Source organism: Cervus elaphus, chromosome 30, assembly GCF_910594005.1.
Source record: "Cervus elaphus chromosome 30, mCerEla1.1, whole genome shotgun sequence".
In the NCBI taxonomy this organism is placed as follows: domain Eukaryota; kingdom Metazoa; phylum Chordata; class Mammalia; order Artiodactyla; family Cervidae; genus Cervus; species Cervus elaphus.
Genome location: NC_057844.1, coordinates 35557424 through 35578637, shown reverse-complemented (window position 1 = coordinate 35578637; position 21214 = coordinate 35557424). Strand labels below are relative to the sequence as shown.

General features: G+C 42.9%; 1 protein-coding gene across 2 annotated transcripts in view; it reads right to left on the bottom strand.

Moving 5' to 3' along the window:
* MICU2 (mitochondrial calcium uptake 2) overlaps window positions 1-19874 on the bottom strand; it is a 58829-nt gene extending 38955 nt beyond the window's left edge. Inside the window, exon 1 of one of the 2 annotated variants that reach the window (XM_043891917.1) lies at window positions 19625-19874. In XM_043891917.1, coding sequence (XP_043747852.1) covers window positions 19625-19828 — 204 coding nt within the window. In that variant the 5' untranslated portion in view covers window positions 19829-19874. The remainder of the gene's footprint in view (window positions 1-19624) is intronic. The other variant, XM_043891916.1, reaches the window with a different exon arrangement.
* Between the last annotated feature and the right edge of the window lie 1340 nt (window positions 19875-21214).

Below are 21214 nucleotides of genomic sequence, written 5' to 3'. Positions count from 1 at the left end.
GTCAAGAAATGGAAGCAACCCAGAGTCCACTAGCAGAGGAATGGATAAAGATGTGGTATATACACACAATGGAATATTACTCAGACATGAAAAAGAATGAAAAATGCTATTTGCAGCAACATGGATGGACCTGGAGACTGTCATACTGAGTGAAGTGAGTCAGACAGAGAAAGACAAATGCCATATGCTATCCCTTATAGGTGGAATCTAAAAAGTGACACAAAGGAACTTATTTAAATAACAGGAACTTATTTATAAAACAGAAACAGACTCACAGACATAGAAAACAAACATAGTTACCAAAGGGGAAAGAGGGCAGGGATAACTTAGGAGTGCAGGATTAACAGATACACACTGCTATGTATAAAACAGATAACCCACAAGGCTTTACTGTATAGCACAGGGAACCCCCCTCCCCCCAAAAAAGGAGACAGAGATGCACCAGAGTAATATTTTTCATTATTCAGTCAGTTCAGTTGCTCAGTCGTGTCCAACTCTTTGTGACCCTATGAACCGCAGCACACCAGGCCTCCCTGTCCATCACCAACTCCCAGAGTCCACCCAAACCCATGTCCACCGAGTTGATGATGCCATCCAACCATCTCATCCTCTGTCATCCCCTTCTCCTCCTGCCCCCAATCCCTCCCAGCATCAGGGTCTTTTCCAATGAGTCAACTCTTCGCATGAGATGGCCAGAGTATTGGAGTTTCAGCTTCAGCATCAGTCCTTCCAATGAACACTCAGGACTGATCTCCTTTAGGATGGACTGGTTGGATCTCCTTGCAGTCCAAGGGACTCTCAAGAGTCTTCTCCAACACCACAGTTCAAAAGCATCAATTCTTTGGCGCTCAGCTTTCTTTAGAGTCCAACTCTCACATCCATACATGACCACTGGAAAAAACCATAGCCTTGACTAGATGGACCTTTTTTGGCAAAGTAATGTCTCTGCTTTTTAATACACTATCTAGGTTGGTCATAACTTTCCTTCCAAGGAGTAAGTGTCTTTTAATTTCATGGCTGCAATCACCATCTGCAGTGATTTTGGAGCCCCCAAAAAATAAAGTCAGCCACTGTTTCCACCGTTTCGCCATCTATCTGCCATGAAGTGATGGGACCAGATACCGTGATCTTAGTTTTCTGAATGTTGAGCTTTAAGCCAACTTTTTCACTCTCCTCTTTCACTTTCATCAAGAGGTTCTTTAGTTCTTCACTTTCTGCCATAAGGGTGGTGTCATCTGCATATCTGAGGTTATTGATATTTCTCCCAGCAATCTTGATTCCAGCTTGTGCTTCATCCAGCCCAGCCTTTCTCATGATGTACTCTGCATATACGTTAAATAAGCAGGGTGACAATATACAGCCTTGACGTATTCCTTTTCCTATTTGGAACCAGTCTGTTGGTTCATGTCCAGTTCTAACTGTTGCTTCCTGACCTGCATATAGGTTTCTCAAGAGGCAGGTCAGGTGGTCTGGTATTCCCATCTCTTTCAGAATTTTCCACAGTTGATTGTGATCTACACAGTCAAAGGCTTTGGCATACATTATATAATTAAATTTACATAGAAGACTACTATCTTGGTCTGGTATCAGTAAATTTATCTTGGTTGTGACTTCTCTTTGGGCGACCGAGGAGTACAGTAGCACGTAACAAGGAACCTTTTGTGATATGAGCTATGATCTAATTGCAGGAACCTTGCACACTCATGCAAAAAGGTCTCCTCAAAACTGAGAACTCTAAGTAAGCCTGGGCATAGTGCTATCAGAGGGCTGAGTCAGAAAGAGGTGATCATGAGGGTGACAACACTGAGTAGACTGTATCCTACAGCATGCAGTGCGGAGCAAAGATGGATTGATTAAGGGACTCTCTCCCATCCCTTCATGGGAATAGCTGCAGTCTGCAGCTATAAGTATTTTATAGTTTGGGATTTCAGGAGGAAAGCGAGTCATTCGTAGTCTCCTCCACCAGGCCTCCACTTTCTCCCTGACCCACTCAGAGTCCCACACCCCCAATCCCCAGCATGACTGTCTTGCTCCACACTTCCTCAGTTCACAGAAGCACAGAGTGAGGGTGGGTTTCCACAGCTTGTGGGTCAACATGATGGCAGTTTGCTTCTCTATCGCCAAGTCCCTTAAGCCCATACCCTGACCCTACACAAGATTTGGTATTAAAAAAATGGGATTAAAAACACCCACCAAAAAAAATTAAAAAAAAAAAATAAATAAATAAATAAAAAAAAAACACCCACCACCACCCCTCAAACAGCAACATGTTGCTTGCATACAAATTTAACCCAAACAAAAAACAGATTTTTTTGAAAATCTTCAGGTAAAAGGAAAAATAATGAAAGCTTTAACAAAGGGGCAGATTTGCAATTTCTTATTAAAAACAAAAATTACACTTCGATCTTAAAATTCCATTGACATCATTATCTTTATGAATTGGCCTTGACCAAAACAAATACTACACTAATTTAAAGCATGAACCCTAGTTTTGCTCATTGCCAACATCACTTTCCTGAAACTGACTGGGTCTGCTGGTATGGCCTGAGTTTCAGCTGTTACCTGGCTCCCTCCGATGAGCTTCAAAAACCTTTAAACTGCAGCTCTTTCCAGGAGACAGATGAAGTAACCACTTGGCTTCTGACTGTGATTAAGGAACTTCACAATGGTAAGCATGTGAGTTGCTTCTTGTCCCTCTCTCATTTGTTAAGCGTTTGGGTTGTCTCCTCCTCTAAGAGTCCTTCCCCGAGCACTTGTGTGGGTTAGGTATTTTTCAGAGTGCACATGCGGAAGTTGGAGAGCGTTCACTGAAGCCTGGTAACTGGTCAGAGAGAGTCTGTCCACTATGTGCCTGCCTCAAGGACCGGCTCTCTCTCTTCTGTGGTCCCAGTGCCTACTATATGGTTAATACTGTTAAATGTTCAAAAAAGTGTGCCAGAAATGAATGAACTTTTATGAACGGAAACCAATTCCAAGTGTGATGTTCAAAAAGTAATTAAAAAATAGATTTCAGTCCTTGAATCAACAGGCAAAAGGGTTTTGTGCTGATATAGTTTAAATCCTGTTGTTGTTTTTGTTCAGTTGCTATTCTGTCTGACTCTTTGCAACCACATGGACTGCAGCAGGCCAGGCTTTCCCATCCTTCACTGTCTCCTGGAGTTTGCTCAAATTCGTGTCCACTGAATCAGTGATGCTGTCTAACTATCTCATCCTCTGTCGCCTCCTTCTCCTTTTGCCTTCAATCTTTCCCAGCATCATGGTATTAACAATTTATTAAACTATCCTTGGGTAACTAGGTATGTACTCTATCATGTACAACTGCACCTAAGTGTGCACACAACAGAAGTAAAGACTGTTTGTTTCCTTTTATTACAACCACAAATTACTTACTGCATACTGCCAGTGACTACAGATTTTAAAGATGCCTTCATCAGAGGAGCACAGAGGCAGAGCTGTGGACAGGTGGTGGCAGTGGCAACTGGACCCAAAGTGTGTTGTTGTCTTCTGTGCTGCTATGGAAGTCACGGAATCTTGGAAACGGAGGCTCTGAAACCACGCTGAACCAGCTGCCGCACACCTTCTGTCCGTAAATCTGAATGATCCAGTGGACTTCAGGCTTTATGTCCTGTTTGGTTTAGACTGCAATGGATTTTTTCAGCTTCCACTTGGAGTTAGTGGACATAACTTAATACAATGTGTCTAAGATAAAGTTTTGATTAAAATGTATTTGTAACAAATGAGCAGGGGATGAGGTGAACATTTTATCAAGCACTGGCAAAACAGGTAAAGTTACTGCTTTAACAATAAAAGTACTAAGTCACATGTCATTTATATTCCTGTTGATGTTTATAAGTTAAATCACCAGCAAATGAAGCAATACATAGACTACATGACATGAAAAGGAAAAGTAATGCACAGATGTGATTACATAGTTTGGCAAATTAATTTAATGTTCATTAAAGCTTTGTTTTGTACCTGTGAAGTAGAAACATAGAACAAATCATTTATTTTTTAAAAAGTATTTATCTATTTATTTGGCTGCGCCAGGTCTTAGTTGTAGCATGCAAGATCTCTGATCTTCATTCATGCAAACTCTTTAGCTGTGGCACGCGGGATCTAGTATCCTGACCAGAGATGGAATCCAGGCCCCCTGAATTGGGAGGGTGGAGTCTTCGGCACTGGAACACCAGGGAAATCCCTGTTTGGGTGCATGTTAAAGAATAATCTTTATCTTGACCCTTGAGACTTTTAGACTCTTACATGAGAAACATAACTAATGAAAACTTAACCGTTTATTGTAAATTGTCACATACATACTTTAAGGGTAGGCATGGACAGAACTAGCACCTTGGTAGTTAAAAAGGTAATCCTGCCCTTTTAACGTTTATTTTCACGTCAACTTACTCCTCTACTCTTCATAATCAGGAGAATAATTCTAGTTAAATGTGAGAACAGAGTAGAGAAAAGGAAGGAACATATACGTATAGGCTAAAATATGGCCTGAAGTTCTGAAAAGACTCAGGAAATCCTAAGAGCCAAACCTGAATTGCTAGTGAAATTCCGAAGAGTTGCTCTGAATATCTGAAGACTTTGATAACTTTGCCACTTTGTTTAGTGCAAAAACCAGTTTCTACATATTTATGGCTGCTATTTAGATACTCCTTTATTAATGACTTTATACAGTTATATTATTACCAGTATTAAACATGTTACTATGAAACCAAAAGTAGACTCTTTAGGTTCTGAGTTCCTGAATGACCCACCTCACCGGCGTGCTAGAGGGTGAAGAGAATAAACGTTAAGACACTCTCTCAGGCGACGGGTCTTTATGGTTTAAAGGAGAGGGATGTGGAAATAGAGGTATCTGTGTGTTTACAGAGACGTTAACAGATGAGCCAGCATAACAGGGCCAACAGACAGTACATTGGGCTAGAGAATGTACAGTCAGCACACAGTGAAGGACTGTTCAAAGAGACGAGCAAACATGCAAATTATTTGATCTGAGCAGAGAATCATCCAAAACCAAAGAGGACAACCACTCACTCACTGGGTGAGCTGTTGGGAGGTGTCAGCTGTTCACGCTTCTTCCTTGGCAGCCACAGCTCGGGGGTGCCCACCCCAGCCCGGCACCCAGAGCAGGAGCAGCCACAGAGAGGCTCCTGACCCGATTTTGGCCCCAGAACTCCCCAGGACTGTGGGTCTGAACAGAGGCAGAAACCCTATCAAGGGACCTGCTTCTGATCTGAACTGGCTCTAATTCGGTCAGTTAGCAACAAATGTAAACTGGAAAAGACTCCGCCTTTAAAACACTAATAGTGTGATTTAATCTCTTGATATTTATCCATTGCACACACTCAGAAACACAGACACCAACTCATTTGTAATTTCTTATTATGCATAATCTTCTAATTGTGTACACCAGCAAAAGAGAAACATGATTGATCTTCCCAAACAGTGGAGAAGTTAAGCCCGTCATACTTTGCTTGGGAATATCTACAACAGTTTGTGGAAAAAACATTGTGCTTTCCTACTTAAGGTTCATTCTGTCTAACTTTAAAAATGGTTTGCATTTCGGGCACATAGCAGCCCCGCGGTGGAAGACCTAGGAGGAAGACGCCTGGAACTATGTTGTGTGACAGGAGACACTGAAGGTACACAATTGCTAGTATAGGACACACCAGCCAGAGAGTATACATGCGGACAAAACTAAAGATCTTATAAGACCGTATTTCTTAATGAACAGAAATCACAAATTTTATTCTGCAATACCCCACGTTCATGAAACTTCTACAGATGTCAATGAAAAATGTCTATATACACCAGGCTATGCTTAAATATAGGATTTGCTATTGTTGTTCAGGTGCTAAGTTGTGTCTGGTTCTTTGTGACCCCACAGATTGTAGCTCCCTATCCATAGGATTTATCAGGCAAGAATACTGGAGCGGGTTGCCACTTCTCCTCCAGGAGTTCCATTAAGTATTTTTTCTATGTTGAAATTATTCATAATCTGAAACATTTAACAATCTTTTTTTATGGAGAGCAGATTATTAAGAGAATATATTTGCTATCATTTATGTTACCAAATATTTATCACTTTTTAAACTATAACTTTTAAGTTCATATACTGCTACAATTGACGACTTCAGATATGTTTATGCACTGGTATAATTAATAAAGCTCCAAAACTTACAGCAACAAAAGCACTAATTTGAGGACATTATCTACCAGAACACATGCTTCATAGAATGAGCATAAATAGTAATTTTTTACTTCCAGGTTCAGCTAAATAAACATAACTACAAAATGACAGATTAAAAATGCTTCTGCTTTTACAATTTGTTTTCCTTCCTTTCTTGCCCCTCTGTCCCCATCTCCCTGAAAAGCACCTCCAAAGAGTTACAGTGGGATACAGAGACAGTGTCCTACCACACGAGGAAGGAAGGACAACTTTTTATTCATGCAGGACAAATAGTTTTGCCCAAAGCACAAACTACATCTAATCACAGGGTATAACTCTGTCATCTCTCTTTTCATAATCTGGCCACTTACACACTTTGATTTCTGACTTCCATTTGGGTTTATTAACATCAAAGCTTTGTCATCACTTATCTGTTTCCAGACACATTTTTACCTGACGCAATAAAGTATAAAAACTTCTTTGCATTCTTGCTTTACTGTTGCAAGAAAGCTTTCGTCTTCATTAGGCTTACAGTGTTTCACAGTTATTAAACCCCTGTATGCTGCTATCAAGTTCATCGCCCTTGGCATTACCAGTTTTAAATGCACTATCATCAAATCCAAGGGACTGTGCACAAATATACCCCAATCCCAGCAGACGCCAATATATTCTTGTTCTACCTTGCTAAGATCTTACTAAAGTCCTTTCCTCCCCCTTCACAAAATAATGACCACAAATACAGTCAGACAACTTGAAGTAAAATGAAGCAATGCCAATTTAATTTTTCTAACTTTTAATTTTATATTGGAGTACAGCCAATTAACAATGCTGTGATAGTTCCAACATGCCAATTTAATTTTGTGAACTGTTTAGAGAGCTTATAGCAAATTAAAATATTAATAGTTCCATCTCATTAATTACATTGAGTTTTTAAAATATTCATTGATATGCAACAAAAAAGGAGTCCTGCATCTAGTAACACCTGCAAAACTGTTTTCCAAGTTAACATATTTCTGACTTCGAACATGAAGATCCACACTCCTTGCTTTTATTTATTTAAAATGTGTGACCATTTGTTTTAGTCAGGCTCTACTCACAAAACGAGTTCAAAATGTGAATTTAAATAGTATCAAAGAAAAACCACCTTTGATGTTCTATTACTATTTTAGAATTTAATTTTAGAATGTAAAGCCATGATGCAATATATTATTCACATAAAACTCATAATATCAGCCTTTTTAAAAATAATGTTAGGTAATATATTTTAGCTACAAGGAAAAATCCACCAAAAGCAAGCCATCAGAAGTCTGTGGCCACTGGCCCAAGCTCTCCTCTTCATGAGTGCATGAACCCGTCTCCCCCTTCCTCCACAGCCTTTCTCTCCAGCAGTAGTCATTAGGAGCCCTCTAACTCACCCAGTGTCTCTGATTCTACCTCCTGATTTTCCAGAGCAGTTCACCATCAGGTGTATAGCCAGCTGCTAGGTTAGCCACACCCTCTGATTCCCCTCCCCATTAGGATGAAGGAAAACTTATTCATCTCAGAGCCTGACCTTTCTTTCTGGGCTCGGGCTCCAGGAGCTTCTTTCCTTCCTCAAAGATGCCCACCTCTAATTCCCCCACAGTCAGAGCTGGACCAGGTTTTGCCTCCTGATTACATCACTCTCCCAGCAAGTGTTTCTATTAATACCCTTTCAGCAACACTAGAAAGAAGCATCTCTATCACCTGATGCAAAGAACTGACTCCTTGGAAAAGACCCTGATTCTGGGAAAGATTGAAGGCAGGAGGAGAAGGGGACGACAGAGGATGAGATGGTTGGATGGCGTCACTGACTCAATGGACATGAGTTGAGTAAACTCCGGAGCTGGTGATGGACAGGGAGGCCTGGAGCGCTGCAGTCCATGCGGTCGCAAAGAGTCGGACATGACTGAGACTGAACTGAACTGATTTTCTTTCTTTGCTTCCTTATTTCAGTCTCTCCTCAACACACTCCAATTAAACTGCCCCCAGTATTTCACTGAAATGCCATTTTTCAAGGTCAGCAACAACTCCCCTATATCAGCATGCCCAAAGTTCAACTGTCTGTCCTCACTGTCAGTTGCAACAGACCTAGAGGATTTACAGATTCAAGGAGCTCTCTAGCAAAATCCCAATGACATTCTTTATGGAAATAGGAAAAAACAATCCTAAAATTCCTATGGAATCACAAAAGACTCTGAAAATGTCAAAGCAATCTTGAGTGAGATAAACACACCTGGAGGCATCACACTTCCTGATTTCAAAATCTATTACAGCACTACAGTAATAAAACCAGAAGTGGCAGGTGCTGAAAAGTATGGTACTGGCATAAAAACAGGCATATAAACCGCTGGAACAGAAAGAGATGTAAATTCACACATTTACAGTCAACTCACTTTCAATAAGAAAGCCAAGAACATGAAACGGGGAAAGGACAGTCTCTTCAACAGTGTTGGGAAAACTGGATGGCCACATGCAGGCGAGTAAATTGGGCCCTCATCCTGCACCTTATACAAAAATTAACTCAAAATGGGTTACAGACTTCAGTGTAAGAACCGAAAACTATGAGATGAAAACAGAGGGAAAGCTTCTTGACTTTGGTCTGGGCAATGATTTTTTTGGTATGACACCAAAAGCACAGGGAATAAAAGCAAAAATTATCAAGACTACGTCAAAGTAAAAAGCTTCTGCACAGCAAAGGAAACAATCAACCCATGGGAGGGGAAGAAATTATTTACAAACCACACACCTGATGAGTTAGTATCCAACATATACAGGCAACTCAGGTCAATGGCAAAAAACAAAACACCAAAGTCCTGATTAATCAAGCAAAGGACCTGATCAACATTTTTGAAGAGAAGACCTACAAAAGCCACAATGAGGTACTATCTCCCACCTGTCAGAATGGCTATTATCAAAAAGACAAGAGATAAGCACTGGTGAGACCGTGGAGAAAGGGGAACCCTCTTATACCACTGGTGCGGATGTAAACTGAGGCCACTGTGTAGAAAGTAAGGAGGTTCCTCAAAAAATGAACAATTTCACTTCTAAAGCCAGTATCTCTAATAGAAATCCGAGCTTCCAAGGTCACTGCTCGTTATTCACAAGAGTCAAGGTATGAAAAGAACCCAGGTTTCCATCAACAGATAATGGATAAAGAAGATACTGATACACACCCATACCACAAGATGACAAACAATCTTCAGCCTTGGACAAGGAACCCTGCCATGGGTAACAGTATGGACGAACCTGGAGGGCATTAAACTCAGTGAAATAAGCCACATACAGACAGACAGATACTACACAGCTCACTTATCTGTGAAACTGAAATAGTGAAACTCATGGAACAAATCAGATTCGTGGTTGCCAGAGGCTGGGGGGATGGGGAGATGCTGGTCAAAGGGTATGAAGTGTCAGTTATGCAGGCTAAGTCCTGGAGGTCTAATGGACAGCATGACAATGCACATATATTATACTGTACATATAATACTGTGTTGTGTGCCTGAGGTTTATTAGGAGGGTAGATCTAAGTGTTCTCACCACACACCCACACACCACAATGGTAACTTCGTGAGGTGGTGGATGTTAATCAGCTTGACAGTGCTGACCATCTCATAGTGTATATAAATAAGACATCAAGTGGTACACCTTAAATATATACAATTTTTATGTCAACTACACCTCAATTAAAACTGAAGGATAATGCAAAAAGCCCCTTCCTGGAGTGCTGGTAATACCTTGGGCATGGGAGGAACTGCATTCTCACTGCCTCCTCTCTGGGCATCACTTCCACTGGCCCCTGCCTAAGCCACAGGAACCGTGTGTGACTCTGCCTGAGCCTGCCATTCTACCAGACTCCAGACAGGTGGGAGGCAGGGAGATCAAAGGTTGTACGGGGATTTACCCTTCCAGTCCAGCTCCCATCTCCCCTTCGGTTTCTGTGCCCAGACTTCTTCTGTGCCTCTCTTACGCCAGCCACCTGCCCTCACCTGTGGAGCCCGAGCCACACCCAGGTCCTTAGGACGCTGACTCTTCCAGAAACACTGACCAGAAACACTGATTGTGTAAACCAAACCATTCTCTCCCTAAGAGGAAATGTGTCAGTTGTTAAGATACAGATCTTGTTGTATGTAAATCATTAGTGTAATCAATAGTATACAAAAATGTGTGCCACACATTTAACATCAAAATAGTTTATTGATACAGTTGGTTTTATTCTAGGTCAGGGTTATTTTCCAAATTTAAAAATAATTTAGGACTTCCCTGGTAGTGCAGTAGTTAAGCCGCCGCCTGCAATGCAGGGAACATGGGTTCCATCCCTAGTCTGGGAAGATCCTACAAGCCTTGGAACAACCAAGCCAGCGCACCACAACCACTGAGGCTGTGCCCTAGAGCCAGGGATTCGCAACTGAAGCCCTCCTGTCCTACAGCCAGGGCTCCTCAACAAGAAAAGCCACTGCAATGCGAAGCCCCTGATCACCACAACTAGAGAAAGCCTGTGCAGAGCAACAAAGACCTAGCGCAGTCAAAATAAATTAATTTTAAAAAATTTATTTGGCTTGAGGTTTACAAGTCGAAGGATCTCAATAATTGGAATGAAAATACATTTTACTTTCCTCTAAAATTAATTTTGATATTTTAATGTGATGGCTCCAGACAAAAGCTTGCTGTATAAAGACAGGTTTAAGTATTAACAACATGAATTAAAAGTTAAATCTCGTACACAGTAACAGGTGGAATGTTCTGAGACAAAGGAATATCTATTACTGTCTCATAGATTTCATCAGCTCATTTACCCATTCAATAAATACTTAGCACACCTACTATGCACAAGACTCTTTTCCAGGCCCTTGGGATTTGGCAGAATAGAGCAAAGTTTCCTATGTACTTAGGTTTCCTACTGGGAACACGGCATATGTCTCTATAACCCTAAGTGTGTAACTGAATATACACATGACATTTAGTAACTCAACTGAATCCGAACATTTCTGGATACCGCTTGTCTATTATTTCTACAAAGGCTAATCAAACCAGTTAGACAAGGTCACTTTGTTACAAAGTGCAGTTCATTTATTCACTCTTTGGGCAAACATTATGTAATTGTGAATGTTTTATGCACCAAGAATACAGAGATGAAAAAGATAAGAGGCTATCCTTCTAAGACAGAGACAAAAGAAACAAGTAAATAAAACAATTTCAGGAAGCGATAAGTTCTATAAAAGAATAACAGATTAAATGTTAAGGAAAGCTTCCAAGAATTTATAAATACAAATAAACAGTATCAAATGGTATCTGACACGTATAAATCTATAGAATAAGGAATTTGGATTTTCATAGAATAGAAAACATTTATATAGTATTACGGACTAGGTGGGGCTTCCCTGGTGGCTCAGACAGTAAAGAATCCGCCTGCAGGGAAACCTGGGTTTGATTCCTGGGTTGGGAAGATCCCCTGGAGGAGGGCATGGCAACTACTCCAGTATTCTTGCTTGGAGAATTCCATGGACAGAGGAGCCTGGCAGGTTACTACAGTCCATAGGATCAGAAAGAGTTGGACACGACTGAGCGACTAAGCACAACAACAATGGACTCAGTTATACACAATAATTTTACTTTAAGCATAGTGGACAAATTTTTCATTAAAAAGCAAACCCCAAAATCCTACCATAAAGTCAGGGAAACATACTCGATATCACATGTAACTTGAAAATTGTAAGGCCAAAAGTGTAAAAATTTAGAGGATAAATGAAATATTCAATCAACAAATCAGTAAGAACAAATAAAACATAACCATTCTCAACTTCGAACTGTAAAGAATTTTGACTTTATTTTTTCTCTTCCTCCTTCCGGTTTTAGGCCTTATTATAAGCATAATGAAACCATAATCACAGAAAACTAGCCAATCTGATCGCATGGACTACAGTCTTGTCCAACTCAGTGAAACTAAGCCATGCCGTGTGGGGCCACCCAAGACGGATGGGTCATAGTGGAGAGGTCTGACAGAATATGCTCTACTGGAGAAGGGAATGGCAAACCACTTCAGTATTCTTGCCTTGAGAACCCCATGAACAGTATGAAAAGGCAAAATGATAGGATACTGAAAAAGGAACTCCCCAGGTCGGTAGGTGCCCAATATGCTACTGGAGATCAGTGGAGAAATAACTCCAGAAAGAATGAAGGGATGGAGACAAAGCAAAAACAATACCCAGTTGTGGATGTGACTGGTGATAGAAGCAAGGTCCGATGCTGTAAAGAGCAATATTGCATGCTGCTGCTGCTAAGTTGCTTCAGTTGTGTCCAACTCTGTGCGACCCCATAGATGGCAGCCCACCACACTCTGCCGTCCCTGGGATTCTCCAGGCAAGAACACTGGAGTGGGTTGCCAATTCCTTCTCCAATGCAATGGCATAGGAACCTGGAATGTTAGGTCCATGAATCAAGGCAAATTGGAAGTGGTCAAACAGGAGATGGCAAGAGTGAATGTCGACATTCTAGGAATCAGCAAACTAAAATGGACTGGAATGGGTGAATTTAACTCAGCTGACCATTATATCTACTACTGGGGGCAGGAATCCCTTAGAAGAAATGGAGTAGCCATCATGGTCAACAAAAGAGTCCGAAATGCAGTACTTGGATGCAATCTCAAAAATGACAGAATGATCTCTGTTTGTTTCCAAGGCAAACCATTCAATATCACAGTAATCCAAGCCTATGCCCCAACCAGTAACGCTGAAGAAGCTCAAGTTGAACGATTCTATGAAGACCTACAAGACCTTTTAGAGCTAACACCCAAAAAAGATGTCCTTTTCATTATAGGGGACTGGAATGCAAAAGTAGGAAGTCAAGAAACACCCGGAGTAACAGGCAAATTTGGCCTTGGAGTACGGAATGAAGCAGGGCAAAGGCTAATAGAGTTTTGCCAAGAGAACACACTGGTCATGGCAAACACCCTCTTCCAACAACACAAGAGAAGACTCTACACATGGATATCACCAGATGGTCAACACTGAAATCAGATTGATTATATTCTTTGCAGCCAAAGATGGAGAAGCTCTATACAGTCAGCAAAAACAGACTGGGAGCTGACTGTGGCTCAGATCATGAACTCCTTATTGCCAAATTCAGACTTAAATTGAAGAAAAGTAGGGAAAACCACTAGACCATTCAGGTATGACCTAAATCAAATCCCTTATGACTATAGAGTGGAAGTGAGAAATAGATTTAAGGGACTAGATCAGATAGACATCATGCCTGATGAACTATGGACGGAGGTTCGAAACATTGTACAGGAGACAGGGATCAAGACCATCCCCATGGAAAAGAAATGCAAAAAGGCAAAATGGTTGTCTGAGGAGGCCTTACAAATAGCTGTGAAAAGAAGAGAAGCAAAAAGCAAAGGAGAAAAGGAAAGATATTCCCATTTGAATGCAGAGTTCCAAAGAATAGCAAGGAGAGATAAGAAAGCCTTCCTCAGTGATCAATGCAAAGAAATAGAAGAAAACAACAGAATGGGAAAGACTAGAGATTTCTTCAAGAAAATCAGAGATATCAAGGGAATATTTCATGCAAAGATGGGTTCGATAAAGGACAAAAATGGTATGGATCTAACAGCAGCAGAAGATATTAAGAAGAGGTGGCAAGAATACACAGAAGAACTGTACAAAAAAGATCTTCACGACCCAGATAATCACGATGGTGTGATCACTCACCTAGAGCCAGACATCCTGGAATGTGAAGTCAGGTGGGCCTTAGAAAGCGTTACTACGAACAAAGGTAGTGGAGGTGATGAAATTCCAGTTGAGCTATTTCAAATCCTGAGAGATGATGCTGTGAAGGTGCTGCTTTTAGTATGCCAGCAAATTTGGAAAACTCAGCAGTGGCTAGAGGACTGGAAAAGGTCAGTTTTCATTCTAATCCCAAAGAAAGGCAATCCCAAAGAATGCTCAAACTACCACACAATTGCACTCATCTCACACACTAGTAAAGTAGTGCTCAAAATTCTCCAAGCCAGACTTCAGCAATATGTGAACTGTGAACTTCCAGATGTTCAAGCTGGTTTTAAAAAAGGCAGAAGAACCAGAGACCAAATTGCCAACATCCACTGGATCATCGAGAAAGCAAGAGAGTTACAGAAAAACATCTATTTCTGCTTTATTGACTAAGCCAAAGCCTTCGACTGTGTGGATCACAATCAACTGTGGAAAATTCTGAAAGAGATGGGAATACCAGACCACCTGACCTGCCTCTTGAGAAACCTATATGCAGGTCAGGAAGCAACAGTTAGAACTGGACATGAACCAACAGACTGGTTCCAAATAGGAAAAGGAGTACATCAAGGCTGTATATTGTCACCCTGCTTATTTAACGTATATGCAGAGTACATCATGAGAAAGGCTGGGCTGGATGAAGCACAAGCTGGAATCAAGATTGCTGGGAGAAATATCAATAACCTCAGATATGCAGATGACACCACCCTTATGGCAGAAAGTGAAGATGAACTAAAAAGCTTCTTGATGAAAGTGAAAGAGGAGAATGATAAAGCTGGCTTAAAGCTCAACATTCAGAAAACTAAGATCATGGCATCTGGTCCCATCACTTCAGGGCAAATAGATGGGAAACAGTGGAAGCAGTGGCTGACTTTATTTTTTGGGGGCTCCAAAATCACTGCAGATGGTGATTGCAGCCATGAAATTAAAAGATGCTTACTCCTTGAAAGGAAAGGTATGACCAACCTAGACAGCATATTAAAAAGCAGAGACAAAAAATAAATAAATAAAAAAAAAGCAGAAACATTACTTTGCCAACAAAGGTCCATCTAGTCAAAGCTATAGTTTTTCCAGTGGTCATGGATGGATGTGAGAGTTGGACTGTGAAGAAACCTGAGCACCAAAAAATTGATGCTTTTGAAGTGTGGTGTTGGAGAAGACTCTTGAGAGTCCCTTGGACTGCAAGGAGATCCAACCAGTCCATCCTAAAGGAGATCAGTCCTGGGTGTTCATTGGAAGGACTGATGCTGAAGCTGAAACTCCAGTACTTTGGCCACCTCATGCGAAGAGTTGACTCACTGGAAAAGACCCTGATGCTGGGAGGGATTGGGGGCAGGAGGAGAAGGGGACGACAGAGGATGAGATGGCTGGATGGCATCACCAACTTGATGGACATGAGTTTGAGTAAACTCCAGGAGCTGGTGTAGGACAGGGAGGCCTGGAGTGCTGCGATTCATGGGGTTGCAGAGTCGGACATGACTGAGCAACTGAACTGAACTGATAAGCATTTATAATATCAAAATGATTCAGACAAGTTCTACTCTAAGTCTGATCTTACATGTCACTAGAGATTTACTTAGTGACATAGAGATTTGTTTTCATTAGTTTTGGTTTACCAAAACTGTTTTGTTTCTAGTTTGCAAAAACAAAATACAATAAAAACTAAAAACTTTTACATATTATTGAAATTCCAGCAGGAAGAAAATAATTTTGCCATTGCAACTCAAAAACTCTAGAGTTCCTAACTGCCTTCCCCATGAGGTAACTATATATATATGGGGGGTGTGTGTGTGTGTTTTTAACATAATCAAGGCTTATTAAGGACTTCTATCCTTTTAAAGCAGAATGGCTTGGAATAATAAAATAATTTTGTCTTCTCCCTTCTATCATGTCTTATCTCATTTTACTATGCCAGAATCAAATACAATACTTAAAGAGCATTACTACTAAAACCTAGAACAGTTTTCAAATATACTAAAGTGTTTCGGAGGAAGCAGCTTACATAAATGTGACTGGTAGGCTGACATGCTCTGGAGGATCTCTGAAAGAGGCAATATTATGTTGTTGCCCAGATGTCATCACTGGTACAGGATTCCTGTAGGAGTCCTTTTGCTTCAGGCCACTTCACTTTCACCAAAGACCTACACTGGTACTCGTATCTGCTAACCAAAAAAAATCTGAGGAGGATTTTTGCTTTTATGAAAAAAAGGCAAAAATCAAAAGTAGTGCTCAGCCTTTTTCAGGGGCAGAGCACACCCCAGGCAGCAAGAGTGGCCCCGCCAAGCTTCCTCCCTGGAACTGCACTCAGCATCTCAGCATCAGGCGCCAGAGCTCGAACTGTGTCTGTGAACATCTGTGACTCAGGTCCATTTATTCCATGTATCTGTGAGCAAGATGTGTTAAGGTAACTGCTCTTTGATTTTACACCATTCCAGCTTACAAAAGATTTCAAAGGAATGCTCTACTTTTAGATAGTGCGGGGGGGGGGGGGGGGCGGGGGGGGGGGGGGGGAGTGAACCTGTATTATTTTCTGAAACAGTTACATTTTACACAAGATTCCAGCAACTCAGACTCTGCAAATTTATCTTTAAATGTCTTCCAATTCATCCACTAATTGAGCCATTACCAACTCTCCTGAATTACTGCAAGTTTCTGATCTCACTTTCAATCCACTCCCTTCAAAAAAGTCTCCATACTCTTTCTTCCAAAGGTGAAAGCCAAACTTGCAATATGTGTAATTCTTGATTTATGCATTAAATAACATGAGACAGTGGCAGGCTGAATAAGCACTCTAATTTCAAAGAAGCATTACGTTGAGATATCTGTAACAATGGTATCAGAATAGGAAAATATCTGAGATTGTTCTTGATGACAGCTACTGTTAACACTTCTGCATCTGGTTGCCTACACTCACAATTTAAGAAAATGTTAAGTTTATAGGTCACTGAAAACAACAATGTCATCTTTTTCTATTTAAGTTCATGTGCTAAGTTGCTTTAGTCGTGTCTGACTCTTTGTGACCCCAAGGACTGCAGCACTCCAGGCTCCTCTGTCCATGGGATTTTCCAGGTAAGAATACTGGAGTGGGTTGCCATTTCCTTCTCCAGGAGATCTTTTTGACCCTCGGATCGAACCCGTGTCTCCCGCATTGCGGGCAGATTCTTTAATGTCTGAGCCACCAGGGAAGCCACAGACTCCCTGAATTCTAGGCCTGTATTCTCCGGGGAACATTTCTGACCATGAAGGTTAGGAATCTCCAGGATGGCTGCCTGCTATCCTCTAGATAAAAACTTTCTTCTGACCTGATACTCCACCACTGGTTCTGAACCTCACCTTCTATAGCCCAGGTCTTACCAGGCCAATCCTTCTCTCCAGACCGTGGCAATGCTGTCCCTGTGCCTGCAATGCTCACCCCCTTCTCCCTGCCCTGCAAACCCTGTTCATCCCACAGGTCACCACTTCAGGACACCAGGCTTGTGTGCAGGGCTCTTCCAGATGCCCCCAGAGCACCAGCATTTATCACCCCCTCACCCTGTATTAACGGAGAAGGCAGTGGCACCCCACTCCAGGACTCTTGCCTGGAAAATCCCATGGGCAGAGGAGCCTGGTAGGCTGCAGTCCATGGGGTCTCGAAGAGTCGGACACGACTGAGCGACTTCACTTTCACTTTTCACTTTCATGCATTGGAGAAGGAAATGGCAGCCAACTCCAGTATTCTTGCCTGGAGAATCCCAGGGAAGGCAGAGCCTGGTGGGCTGCCATCTAAGGGGTCGCTCAGAGTTGCACACGACTGAAGTGACTTAGCAGTAGCACCCTGTATTAAAGTTCTTAAAAGTTCCCCTCTGCATTAAACTGTGAGCACTTGAAATGGGTCTTGAACTCCCAGCTCTTTGCATTCTGCCTGGCACAGAAGCAGCACTTCGAGGATTGTGGAAAGAAGAAAGAAGGGAAATTCCAATCTATCTGCTATTTCATGACCTCGAATTCAAGCCTGAATTCCTGACTAACCCTCACAACTGCAAGCACGGCTCACAATGGAAACCGGAAAAGTGCATAAGCGAATGGATATAAATTCACTTTTTTGGAGAAATCACTTAATGTGATGACTAGAAATGAAGGACATCATGACTATTATTAAAACCATGTTAAGAATTACCACCTCACCACACTAAGTAAAATAATTATATAATACACACTGCTGTGTCAGAAGCACGTGTAGCTCAGTAGTTCTAGACCGTGCACAAGTGACTCCAAAGTGGTGGTGGTGCTGCGGCTGGCAGAGCAGCAGTCGGGGCAGCAGAGGGATGGACAGGCCCCTTGTTTCAAGGACGGAGGAAACAGGCAGGTGAAGCTCGATGTCATACTGTGACTACAGTGGGCTCAGAATAACAAAACTTAAAAATGTGGATTTTATCCTAAAAGCATGAGGCTCTAATGGTTTCTGAAGAAGGGTACAAGATGTGGTTAAAGTGACACTCTTGGGAAGATTAACTAAACAGGATGAACTAAAGGGATGAAACAGAAGCAGAGAAACCAAAGATGAACAGCAAACTGAACTGCTTGACACAGGATGAACAAAAATGCTACAAAACGCTGTTAGAGTCTTCCTCCTGGGATCAGAAATGGTATGAGGATGGGGGAAGAGTTATTGCACGTATTCACTTTGTGGCATCTTATTTTTTTTTTTTTTTATTAGTTGGAGGCTAATTACTTCACAACATTTCAGTGGGTTTTGTCATACATTGATATGAATCAGCCATAGAGTTACACGTATTCCCCATCCCGATCCCTCATCCCACCTCCCTCTCTACCCGATCCCTCTGGGTCTTCCCAGTGCACCAGGCCCGAGCACTGGTCTCATGCATCCCACCTGGGCTGGTGATCTGTTTCACCATAGATAATATACATGCTGTTCTTTCGAAACATCCCACCCTCACCTTCTCCCGCAGAGTTCAAAAGTCTGTTCTGTACTTCTGTGTCTCTTTTTCTGTTTTGCATATAGGGTTATCGTTACCATCTTTCTAAATTCCATATATATGTGTTAGTATGTGGCATCTTAATTTAATACAAGTAAAAATACTGTCAATATTTAGTTTTAAGTCACAAGGCCAGCTTTCCTCTCTTGTTGAATCCTGACTGTTGAGTCTATCAGAACTCAAGGCCATTAGAAAGAAAAAATGTAAGTCTAACCACAGAAAAAGATCACTGCTTTTAATTTTCAAAAATATTCACACACAAACTTTACTCTCAAAGCTTCAAATGTTTTACGTGGAAAATTAATGCGGAACTAGGGAATATGACCTTTACTTTCACACACGGCAGTTTTAGAAGAAACGTCTTTAGGTTGGTACTTAGAGCCCGTGGAAGCACACAGGTTTATGACATGCAGCAATGTTCCTGACAGTTGACCACGAAACCAGCAATCATGAATCAACCGACTTTTAGGGCGCACGCTTTCATTATTAAAGAGTTCACTGCTGGCACAGGTCGACCACCTGGCGGTCCTGCGGGCCGGGGCGGCCTGCACCGGACACGCCCCCACGTCCCCGCGGGTAGACGGCTGCCCCAGGGCCGCCCCAGACGCCCACTCCTCATCCCCACCCTCCTTGTGCCCGAGGGCTGAGGGGCGCGGCGGGGCTGCCAGACTGGGCCCGTCCCGTACCTGAGCTAGGACGGTGAGGTTGCCCTGGGGCGCCGCCACGTTCACGCGGCCGTGGTACCACGCCGCTCCTGCTCCCGCCACGGCCACGCCGGCCACTGCCGCCGCCACGGGCCCGGGGCCCGGCCAGGCCCGTCGGCCGGCAGCGAAACCCCGCCGCAGCCTTTCGCCCAAGGCAGCCAGCCGCGAACCGCCCGCTGCCGCCATCTTTGCGGAAGCGCTCCGAGGCGGCGCTCGCGCCGCTTCCCACGGCGTCCCGAAAACTCGCGCCTGGCCGTGGTGTCGCGAGACCGAGGCACTCTCCGCCCCGCCCCCGAGCCTGCGCACCTTGCTGTGGGCGGGGACGGGGCGGGGCGTTCTCGGGGGCGTGTCCGAGATAGATTGGGCACGCCTCCGGGGCAGGGACACGGTGAGACGCGTGTGAGGTCCTTGCTCGTCCGGTCAGACCCAGCCGGGCCTGGGGTCGCGAGTCGGGGCTGGGGGTCTGTGGCCCGGCGCGGTGGCTGTGGCCGCAGTGAGACGGAGCCTCTTCCCGGTGGGCGTGATCAAGGCGGTGCTGTGAGCGGAGGGGCGTGCCCTGCGGGTCGTGGGGACTGAGTGGGCTCTACCTCCTGCCGGCCGCTGTCCAGAATATCCTGAGTCAGAAAGCCACCCAAGCTCTGCAGGCTTCCGCACAGGCCTTCGGGCCTCAGAAACATTGTTTCTTGTAAGAAACATTGTGTTCTGTTGTCTCTCTGTGGCAGTCAAACAAGCTTTTAAAAATGTGTATTTTTCAGTTGTGGTGGAATGTGTATGCCACTACCATCTGAACTATTTTTTAGCGCACAGTTCGGTGGCATCAAGCACATTCATGTTGTGCAACTGACACCACCATCATCTCCAGAACGTTTTTCATCTTGCAAAACTGACAAACCAAAAAGTATCTTCCCGTCTTATCCTTCTTATCCTTACATTCTTGTCTGCTCTTCAGGTTTTGCTAAATCATGTCCCATCCCAGCAGTCTAACTTTGATGAAGTAATTTTTAATAAGGCGATCACTCTTTGCTGAGTGTTGGATTTAAACTCTCCGAATAAAGTGTTTGATGATGTGTATTACCCCACCTGGCCCCGACTCAGATGCTGCACACCTCACGTGTCCCTCATCAGGGACCCAGGTGTTTCCCTGGGTCCAAGGGCAGCCTTGGGGCAACACCTCAGTCCTGGCCATTCCCCTGCTCATAAGAAATGATTTAGCTGAGGCAGATGACTTGGCTTTGTTTTGTGGTCTCTGATCCTCCATTCTTTGGTCTTTACTTTTGGGAGTAGATTTACTTAATAAACTTGGTTCAGCCTCTGAAATGTCCCTGAGCCATCGGAAGCTTTACTTGGGCATGCAGTAACTTACAGCCCACAGCCAAAGGTGCCAGGATTCCTCATCACATAATCACTGCCATCTTGAAGTTATGCAAAACAAACCCCAAACCAAAAACAAAGAACAAGTGCCACACTAAATCTAATGTGACCACTTAATTCCTTGGATCCTCTTGTCGTGATCCGCCCTTGGTTCTTGCTCCCTCTTCCTTTGCCAGCTTGTCTCAATTGATCTGCAGTTGG